General features: G+C 36.0%; 2 protein-coding genes across 2 annotated transcripts; both read right to left on the bottom strand.

Moving 5' to 3' along the window:
• Positions 1-4,207: 4,207 nt before the first annotated feature.
• On the bottom strand, positions 4,208-5,429 carry LOC115703199 (uncharacterized). Its single transcript, XM_030630717.2, has one exon. It carries the CDS (start codon positions 5,327-5,329, stop codon positions 4,406-4,408), a length of 924 nt encoding a protein of 307 aa, XP_030486577.2. The 5' UTR covers positions 5,330-5,429; the 3' UTR covers positions 4,208-4,405.
• A 2,024-nt stretch (positions 5,430-7,453) lies between these two features.
• Positions 7,454-9,867, bottom strand: LOC115703198 (pentatricopeptide repeat-containing protein At2g15630, mitochondrial). The gene has a single exon (XM_030630716.2). It carries the CDS (start codon positions 9,773-9,775, stop codon positions 7,856-7,858), a length of 1,920 nt encoding a protein of 639 aa, XP_030486576.2. The 5' UTR covers positions 9,776-9,867; the 3' UTR covers positions 7,454-7,855.
• Positions 9,868-11,448: the final 1,581 nt, after the last annotated feature.

Here is an 11,448-nt window from a genome sequence, read left to right as displayed (position 1 = left end):
TGACATTGGGTGGAAAGATCAACAGGAGAATTGGTGGCAGCAGCTTCTGGTTTGTTGCTGGCAGTAGCACAATTGGTAGAGGTTTTGCCTTTGTTCGATTTTTTTTGTCACCATAACCCGGTGGAAATCCATGAAGGAAATAACACTTATTAACATAGTGTCTTGGTTTTCCACAATTAGTACATGATGGCCTTGGTTTCTTGGATCGAGTGGGGTTGTTGGATGATGAGGGTCGAACAGAGGAGGCAAGTGAGGGCAAATCAGATGAACCAAGAGTCCTTTGCCTCTCTTCTTGTACAATCATGAAAAATACGCGAGAGAGATTGGGGATAGGTTTATTGAGAAGGATTTGAGCCCGTATAGATGCATATGACTCATTGAGACTAGTTAAAAATTATAGGACTTGATTTTGATTATAGTAATCAAGAAACACTTTCATTGCACCACAAGAATAGGTGGTGTTGGGTTGAAATTCTTTTAGCTCATCCCAAATTGGTTTGAGCTTTGTGAAGTAAGTGGTGACGGATTGATCACCTTGCTGCAAACGTGTGAGTGTTGTTTGCAACTGAAAGATTCGAGGTCCATTGTCCTCATTGAACCTTTCTTGAAGATCATACCACATATCCATAGCAAGATCGAAATACATGATACTCTGTGCAATTTCAGAGGAGACAGAGTTGATGAGCCAAGACATAATCATGTTATTACAACGATTCCAAGAATTAAGAAAGGGGTTACCAGTCGCAGGTCGAGGGAGAGAACCATCAATGAAGGCAGATTTGTACTTTGCTGTTAAGGCCATTGTGATGCCTCTTTTTCCAAGACTGGTAATTAGCTATTGGGTTTTGTGCCCTAAATAAAACTCATTCCAATATAATCAGATTTACTTATTAATAAAGATCAGAAATAATATTTTATGTTGCATGGTTCACATGATTTATTTCATGATTATATATATAATGTATGAATTCCATATAAGTCCAGAACATATGAATTTGTTAATGATTATAGTGTTGTCAGCACAGTGGAATATAATCTTAATTATATGTTCGAAAGTTTATTCCCTGATTTGTCATAACACTGGATTTAGACTGACATGGTATAATCAGCGATAGGTATTCTTACACCTTAGAAAAGTGTTATGTCCTTTCCAGGACATTGGCAAAGTTTACCAGTATCGGATGTATGGAGTATACATCGAAAGGGACCGATATTGAACTTTGATTAGATATATTAGAATTTACCGTAATATCTATTCAATTCAATATCACATGTTGATCCTAGATCAAATGATCTTAATCCTGATATGATTAGGTTCAATCTCAAGAGTGTTATTCGTGTTCTTTGATTTGTTAGTTAAGCCTACTTTTGGGTCAGGGTAATACGCACATTTTGGGAACACGGTAGTGCAATTGAGTGGGAGCGCTAACATAAATATGGAATCTATAGCTTCTATCTGGCGAATAGAAAGTAAAAGATGATTTCCTTCGAGCTTAACCAAACGAAAATAAATGGTGGAGTACTCATTTCACTTAGCTGAAATATCATTTATACAGGGTTAAGTGTTTTAAGGATAAAATACATTGTTGGGTGTTACGGTAATTTAATCCCTCTACAGTGTAAATCATCTATATAAAGGATCATTGATCAAATTAGGATTATAACAATGGATAACTAATGACGTATCTATATCGTGGAACATATAGAGCGTTCTATATGACTGAGAGTGCAATTCCAAGTTCTAAGAGTGGATTCAATAAGGAATTAATAAGTTAGGAAATTTACTTGGTAAATTCTGTTGGACTTATTGGAAGCTCGGTTATATAGACCCATGGTCCCCATACTAGTTGAGACCATACTGCTTGTAAGACTCAGTTAATTGATTTTAATTAATCAATTATAATTCTAAAAGTTAGACTATGTCTACTTTATGAATTTTCACTAAGCAAGGGCGAAATTGTAAAGAAAAGAGATTCTAGGTTTATTTATTAATTAAGATACTTTATATGTCTAAATTAATAAATATATTAAATGGTAATATTATTTAATAATTATTTTTAAGTTATTAAATAATTAGAATTGGCATTTGAATGGTTAAATTGGAAAATTGGCATTTTTGAGAAAATGGGAATGAAAAATAACAAAATAGGAAAGTTGCAAAGTGAGGCCCAATTTCCTTATATGGGCCCCCCACTATGCAAGAGGTTTACCATTTTATTTTTTCCATTTTTTAATGCCACACAATTCTAACCTAAACCTAGAAGGCATTCTATAAATAGAAAGTGTTGGCTTCAGGAAACTCATAACTTTGCACATTGTTTTCTTCAGAGAAAAGCTATGCCGCCCCTCTCTCTCTTTTCCTCTCTAAACTTTCGAAATTCCCTTCAGTGAATGAGTAGTACCCACACACATCAAGTGGTACCTCAATCATAGTATGTAAGACTGTGGAAAATCAACCAACAAGAAGGAGAATCAGCATCAAAGAAGGAGAGACTGAGATCCAGATTCAGATCTTGATAATGCTCTGCTACAGAAAGGAATCAAGGGCTAGAGATCTGAATGGAAGGAGTCATAATATTCCGCTACACCCAATGTAAGGTTTTCTTAAACTCTTATGTGTTTATTTCATTGTTTTAGAATTCATATTAGGGTGTTAATCAAACATACTTGGAAGTAAATCTAGATCCTGATAAAATATATCCAACATTAGCACCATCGAGAACTGTCGAGACCAAAATGAGCCATGGATGGTCTGCTGTGCTGAGGAAGAATGGACTGGAGGCATCGTCATGAGCTAATCGATCAACAGGAGTCAATCTTCGTGTAGCAACAGCAGGTTCAGAGTTGTTGTGATTTGGACAATTTGGAGAGGAATGGACTGGTGCAGTGTTGTCTTCTTCATTGTGAGATCTGTGGATGGAAGAAGACCATCTTGTGAGCGTGTGGAGGGCCTCGCCATGGATGAAGGGACAAGGTTTTCTACTGATACCATATGAGGAAAAAGAGTACAAAGTACTCGAGAAGAAAAGACAAATATCAAGTGAATATTGCTCTGTATTATTATTATTATTATGTTTAACTGATACAAAGAGAGCTATATATATAGCAGTAGAATTAGTCCAAATAAGACTAATAGAATCAAGATCGGTAACATAATCAAGATTCCAAATAAACAGGTTATAACAGACTTTAACCGACTCAACTAACTGAACTAACATACTAATCTTAATAATATTAGTTAAGGTTGTTCTTGTAATTTGTTTGATAAGGATTTTTTCCCCCCGAACTTTGACATGTACCAAATCATGCCCCCTGAACTTTTTTGTCCGTTAAAAATTCTCCATGAACTATTGAGATTATTAGATTTAAGGACTTTTGTCTAATTTCATTTAATTTTACTGTTTCAGTGATTGTTTATGTACTAAACCATGCTCCCCAAACTTTGATATCTATCAAATCATGCATCTCAAACTTTGATATGTACTAAATCATGCCTCTTGAACTTTCATCTATGTTAAATTTTTTTTACTAAAATTAGACAATAGTCCTTAAATCTAACAATCTGAATAGTTTAGGGAGAATTTTTAACGGCCTAAAAAATTTAAGGGGCATAATTTGGTACATGTCAAAGTTCAAGGGAAAAAAAATCCTAATTAGCCTTTATTTTTAAGTTAACTAAATATTCAGGGTGTATTAAAAAAAAAATTAAAATGAAAAAAGAAATTCATGTGGAAAGGGTTTTAGAATATATTAATGGACTAATATTGGAGGAAAAAAAATAAGTACAAACAGAATTAAATGAAGAAAAAAAATAGTTTCAAGGTTTTAACAATGGAAGGCATAACAACGACAAATTTGGGTTAACAGACAGCAACAAAAACAATGTGTATTATTTTACGAACAAAAAAAAAGAAATGAAAACATTCTCTAAATCAAAAGAAGACTAGCAACAGGACATATTGAACATCAAAATAGTATCTTAAGAGGAAGAATTTAACCTTTGAAATAATTATAAAAAAGATTTAAGAAAAAAAAAAGAAATAATAATAAAAAAAAAAGTAGTGGGATTGTGTCTCAACCATTTTTACTGTATTTTTATTTTTAAAAATTAACTATTTTATTGTATTAAAAATAATAAAATTAACTATGCTACTATGTTCTAATGTATATAGTAAAATTATACCACCCACTAATTCAGCCAATGAACTATCATAAAAAAATACTCTCACGAATGAATGCAAAAGTAATGGTCTTACCTATAATTTTCCCATATATATTGATTCCACACATTTTAGCATTATAGTTGTCTTTTCAAGTCGATAGATAAGCTTATAGAAGTTGGTTGCCTTTTTTCAAATTACAAATTATAGATCCTAAAGTAACTGCCATACATGTACGTGAATCCTTATGATTCAAGTGTCCTTGAAGATATTGAAACCATACATGGACCAGCATGAGTGAGCCTGTTCATGGGAATATGAATATCAGGCCCTTTACTCTGCAGCTGCTCATACTCTAAAGGGAAGTCTCTTGGTCTATATTTTGCAGCCAACTTTAGGGATATGCATGCTGTAAATATCAAAATTCCAGCAAGTATCCAACTAAATTGCAAGTTGGCCAGCGCTCTTGCTCTCGAATCCGCCTCCCCAGAAGCACAGACAACTGCTCCAAGCCTGTCATCCCCGCTGCTACCTTCGACCAAATGTACAGCACAACCAGCAGGAACAAACTCTGGAAGCCATAGCATCAACCCCATGTTCATAAACCAACAACCTTGAAATACAATAGAATTAGAGAGAACAATAGTTGCAGGGAGACTAGTTGGAAAACAAGTTGCTGCAAGTGCTGCCATGAGGGAAATGAAGACTATGACTTGCAAAAGCCAATGGTAATGCCCTTCAATCCCAACATGGTTAGCAGAGTGAAAATGAAGCAGGAAAAGTTCTTGGCCAAAAACTGAGGATATAAGAACACCAGCAACTCCTGATAAGATGTGCAATGACTGCATTAACTCAGCACAAAGGGTAAATCCTGAAAATATAGCTAGGTGGAGGAACATAGTTGCATGCTCGTAGTTGTTGAGTTTAAAGGCCAAGTGAAGAAAAGGGAAGTCGAGAATTTCCATAATAATTGCAAATACAGAGAATGATAAGATGAAAATAAGCTCCAGGTGCTTAAATTTTGAAGGACTGTATAACGGGTACCAAAACCTTACAGTAAAGTTGGGAGGTCCTTTGAGAAAGTACGTTCTGATAGTATTGATGCTGTGCCATAGGCCGAGAAGGGCAAGTGCCAAACCAGGCACTATGTGCCCTATCAAAGTGCCCATTGCAAGCTTGTCTAAGAGGTCAGGGTTGGCTTTTGTCTACCACACTCTCTCTAGATGGAGCTTAAATACTAAACACCTGATGCTCATATATAATTATATCTTATTAATGAGAACAAAGTAGAATATCGTAATATATTCATGGTGCATAATGCATGTGCTTCCACAAACAAAATAGTAGAAAATGACATCTGAACATGGACACTATCATAAAAAGCTATTGCATATTTCTTCTTTTTTCTATTTTTGAAGAAACAAATGTAGATATGTTGGGGCAGAGAATAATAGTAAAAGTAGCTGATAGATATACAATATGGTAAAATACCAAAAGCTTTGGTGCATAATGCATGTGTTTCCACCAACAGAATTGCAGAAAAAGAAGTCCTGAAAGTTTGAAAAGACAAGGCAATATCAAAATGAATTTTTCTTTCACCAGGAACAGTAATGGCTGGTAAACGTCAAAACTAATTAAAATTAACCCAGCACCTCAATGTGGTCTGTTCCCACAAATGTCCAAGATGAATCTCTGCTAAGCAATTGCACTATACTTAGCAATTGTTAGTTTTTTGCTTTCCAAATACTATAAGATTTTGGGATGTAGTCCCATTCTCTAACTTAAACCCGCTCCTAAACGAGTTTGGAAGACCTTTGCATAAAAAAAAAAAATAGTTTAACTTTACTTATTATAAAAACAAAAGAAAAAATCTAATTCAAATTAGGATCTAAACTTCGAACTGAGTTGTAGGGATCATAAGTGACATGGTTATGTTTTGTTTCTGAAATTTTGGACCTGGCACGACTGTGACTCCTGCTGGCTCTAAAATTTCTAAGTCTAACGGTATTCAAACCTTAGAACAAATGTCTACCAGCACTTTCCAACACTCCTCTTACCACTAGACCACTTCTTGGGAAGTTATTATATTTTTGTTGAGTATATGTACTTGTTAAATATAAGATTCTTAATCAAAGTTGAAATTACCGGAAAGTTTATATGAGACTAGAATTATTAGATAGTATCAACAAGTATAGAATTTGTAGAGGGAAATTTGACTTTCCATGTATACATTAGATGAAAATTGGTCCCTTAACAATATTACGAGACTAGGCCAACATTAAGTGTAACTTCCAAAGAGTAATTTGCCGTATAAATATTTAAGTTTAACTCCCAGTTGTAAATAAATACTAAGTTTAATTTTTAGTGGTAATAATAACTAAGTTATATACCTAAGTCATTATCAACGTGTCATTTTCTTATTGGTATATTTAAATTAATTTTTTTTTAAAAAAAAAATTAATGACATGGACCAATCAAAAATTATCACGTGACAATTTACTTAATACTTATGTAGAAGATGCACATTATTTGCGTCAATTGTGTTGAATTATTAGATTCTTTATTATGAAATTATGTTCTTAATTATGTGGGTGATTCAACTGTCTTCGAAAGGCCAAAGCGAAAATCCATCCTATACATCTCACATCTACGATGCCTGGCTTTCTTTTCTATGACATCAGATAGAGGCCAACCTTCATGTTTTAAGAAAGAAAGGCCTGGCTCTTCCATCCTTACAGGGCCACAGGAATATCCTATTCTATTATATGTAGTGGAACATGAAGTGTTTCCAATTTATAAGTGTGGCATCTAAGATTAACCCATTTGTCAAAAAAAAAAAAAGTTTAACTCAACAGACCTTCTATCCAACTAACTAAAGTATTTACATAATCATAATAAATTTAAAGATTCTAGGCATATTACCTAGCTATAAAGCAGATGTACAAAGTGCGGTTGTGGTGTTTGACCCAATTCCACAAGAAAAAACGTAAACTTACCGCCTGTTAGAATAATGTAACCCTTCTTCCGATATTTTCACAGAAATCCTGCAAATGAAATGGAAATCGCATGGTAATCACCCAAGTCAAATCTAGAAATTAAAATACGTTATGAAACTCAGGTTAATTACAGCTTTGAACTGTCGTGAATTTATCTCAACCTACAGAAGGTCCTGGACAGATTTTGAATGCTGCTTTCTCTTTCTTTATGGATCAACAATTTGTTGTCACAGTAAAATATAGAAGAAAAGGACCATAAATACTGCAAACCGTATGGTACGGTAAATCTATGACATGTATGTAATGCATCACTTAGCAGTAATTTTTCATTGAATTTATTACCAACTTGGTAAATCCATCTCTGACATTACTCTATGTCAAGAAACTTTACAGTCCAACAAACAAACTTTTCGTAAAACACAGCACTAACAAAGAATAGACAAGACAGTAATAGACAAGGGAGGGAAGCGTTATAGAAGATCTCAAAGCTTGTTCCACACCAACCCATGTGTCAAAGGGTCATCTTTAAAAGTAAAATATAAATTACAGTTAGAGCATTGCCTCCAAAGCACTTTTTTTTTTGAATTAGGATCCGCCTATCATATATTTGGGGACCAGGAAACTATAGCGCTAAGTAGGTTCCTAGGAGGACTCGGACCTCATACTTGTCTGAACATTAGAGGGAATAAGGTCAAGTCATCATGATGCACTACCATTTTCGAAGTTGCCATCTTTTCCTATAGCCTCAATTAGGGAGTAATAGGTGTTGTCATCAGGTTTGATCCCCTTGTTTGTCATTTCCTTAAGAAGTTCTTCAGCTAGAACACCTTCCTGGTTTTTGCAAAGGCCTTGTATAAGGGAATTATAAGTGAGAAGTGTAGGATTGAAACCTTTACTCAACATTTCATCCCGAACTTTGAAAGCATCTTTCATATCACCTCTCTTACTATAACCACTAATAAGGGTATTATAACTAATGAAATCAGGCTTAATCCCTCTTCCTTTCATCTCATTCACAAGTTGACGAGCTTCTTCAACTTTTCCCTGTCTGCAACGCCCTTGCATGAGAGTATTGTAAGTCACTTCATCAGGAGGAATCTGCATTTTATCCATTTCCTTCAAGAGCATAAATGCACGGTCCATATTGCCATTAGCACAGTGACCATCAATCAAGGCATTGAACAGCACAAGATCAGGCAAAACACCTTTACTCAGCATCTTTTTTAACAAGTCATCTGCCTCCTTCATTTTTTTCCGTTTGCTCAAAACATAAATAAGTGATGTGTATGTTATCCTTGTAGGCTCAATCCCTTTACTCAACATCTCATCTAGAAGACTAAAGGCCTTATTCGAATTCCCACATTTGCAATTTCCGTTAATTAAGATATTATATGTAATGGCATCAGGAACTAGCCCATTTTCCCCCATTTCTTTAACCAGGTCATCAGCTTCTGTAATCTTACCTTCTATAAACAAAGCATGAATCAACAAATTGTAAGTAGACACAGTTGGTTTTATACCCTTCTTCACCATTTCATCCCTATAACTGAAAGCCTTCTCCAAATCACCTTTATTGCAGTAACCATCAATCAAGGTATTATAAGTCACAGCATTAGGTACCAAACCGATTTCCATCATTTTATCGAAAAGCCCAGATGCTTCTTCAAGTCTTCTTTCCTTGCACAAGCCACTGATAAGTGAACCATAGGTATATGAATCCGGCCTTATACCTTTAGCTTTCATTGCATTCAAGATCAAACGACCTCCTTCAACTCTCCCTCTTGAACAAAACCCATGAATCAAAGTATTGTATGTAACAACATTGGGATTAATCTCCAAATTCTCCATAAACCCAATGAGCTCCTTTGCTTTCTTCAACTTCCCTTCTTTACATAACACATTAATCATTATGTTAAACGTATAAACACTAGACTTGATCTTCAAACTAAACATCTCTGCATATATAACCCATGTCATCTCTAGCATATTCATTTTCAATAACAAACTTAAGATACCATTACAAGTCTCAGTCTTTGGAATAAAACCCGTTTCTTTCATAAAGTAAAAGCATTCAAAAGCCTCTTTAGCCCTCTTCATTTCACAACAAGCCCTTATCAACAAATCAAAAACATTGGTACTTTGTATACTCAACTGTTCTCGCGCACCTCCAACCTCGTCGAAAATCTCCTTGGTAGTCGCAATGCCGCCATAAACAACTTGCTTTATAATATGTAAAGCGAATTTCGGGGAAGGAATTCGGGCGAGAATGGCGATGGTAAGGCAAAGATTTTTAATATCGAGGGTATTGAGCTCAACATGATTGACAAACTGAAGAACAAGTTCTGGGGTTTCATGGAGACTGACGAGGGTATCAGAGGTTAAAGAGGAAGAGAGTTTCGGTGAAAGGTGTTTGATTAAATGCCACTGAGAAGAGTGGATTAAGTTCAGTAGAAATTGGGGGGTTAGTGTGTGAGGAATTGAAGGGTTGTTTGGAGAAGCGGATTGGGTTTGAGGAACTGAAGAGAAAAGTGCATAACTCTGAGACTGGACAGTGATGATGATGGGTTTGAGTGCGTAATGTTTGAAGATTCGAGAGCTGAGCACTCTGTGGGGTTTCATTGTGAACAGAGTGAGATGGGTTTGCGTTAGCTACTTCACAGGAGCCAGAACGTAGTTATGTACCCTATTCCTCTCCTCGTTGAATCAAGAGAGTGGTGTAGTGTCAAACTAATTTTAATTTCAGACATTAAACTAATTTAATTTATATTAAATATAATAATTATTTTTGTTGATTTTTTAATTTCTTAATAAATAAAAAATTAATTAACGTGTCAAATTTAATTAATCAATATAAATATATAAAGAAAGATTAAAATAGAGGTGATGTTAGGGGTGCACATTCGTTGGGTTAGAGGTAATGATTGCAGTTTAGATAAGCTATAACCCTACTTAGTACAATAATATAGGAGTGGGTTGGGTTGGATTCATTGGGTTGAGATGGATATTTTAAACTTTAATATTAAAATTATTCAACCTAGTGCATACACAAAAAAATGATACATATATGTGTGTGTAATATAGTGCTTTAAAAAAAAACTAAGATAGTAGTGGTATCATTGTGTGAGTAGCAAAGTTAATAATAGTGATTAATTCTCACATCAAGCTATTTTCAATTTTCATATATATGAGTGATCTAGGATGCTCTCCGTACAAGTGGTGTCCGTACCTAGGGTTTTCGTGCAAACCTCCTTCTAAATAGAGCCTTGTCTCTCTGTGGTGATCCTTATTGAGTGATCTAGGGCTGTTTCTTGCTGCCCTTGTGTTCTTGTGTAACACCTTCTTTCAAGCTGGTTGGTGTGTGGTTGCTTTCTGGAAAGGAGTATGGCGTCTGATAAAGGGAAAGCAGTCATGGAGACGGTTGAGTGTATTTCGAGGGAAACTATGATGTTATCTCTGGAGAAGCCTGGTGATGACTCAGAAGTTGGCCTGGATTTTGTCGAGAAATCGGTGGTGGGAAGGATGGTATCCAATAGACGTGTGTTCAAAGGACTGCTCCGGTCGGTTCTCGCTCAAAAGTGGAGGATCCCCTCGGGTTGGAATTTGACGGAAGTGGCCCCTGATACTTTCACACTGAGATTCCAAAAAAAGAGTGAGGCGGAGTTCGTGGTGGACCGTAGTCCCTGGACCGTGTGTGGGGGTCATATGGTTTTGTATCCGATGGCTGCTGATGGACGCTGGGGATCCGTGGACCTGGATTTGATGCCGATCTGGGTGAGGGTTTATGACGTTCCACCCAGATACTTTACTAAGAAGAATGCTACTGCCATTGCTAACAGAATAGGTGGAGTTATCAGCATAGACAGGATGTGGCGTAATGGTTTTCCGACTGAGGAATATCTTCGCCTGAGGGTTACCCTGAATCTGAAAAAACCCCTGCTGGTTGGCTTGCATATTCCAATGGAGGAAGGGGTATCCCTTTGGTGTTATTTTAAATTCGAGAATCTCCCATGCTGTTGTTTCAAATGTGGAATGATAGGCCATGAGGAGATGTTCTGCAGAAGGCGAAGGAGACTCATAACGGACGACTTTAATCATACGGTTCCCATGTATGGCCCGTGGATGAGATTTGGGTCTCGGATAAAACATTGCTTCGAAAGGGTCCAGGCAGAAGAGGCGGCTAGAGAGTTCGAAATTCTCCCTGAAAGGGGCCCTGAGCCACTAGAAGAGTTGGGTGACCGCCCAGTTCAGAGGAATATGGAAGATTTTGAGCCTGGGCTGGTGAATAGTGTCAT

Source organism: Cannabis sativa, chromosome X, assembly GCF_029168945.1.
Source record: "Cannabis sativa cultivar Pink pepper isolate KNU-18-1 chromosome X, ASM2916894v1, whole genome shotgun sequence".
Classification (NCBI taxonomy): domain Eukaryota; kingdom Viridiplantae; phylum Streptophyta; class Magnoliopsida; order Rosales; family Cannabaceae; genus Cannabis; species Cannabis sativa.
This window is presented reverse-complemented; position numbering and strand designations above follow the sequence as displayed.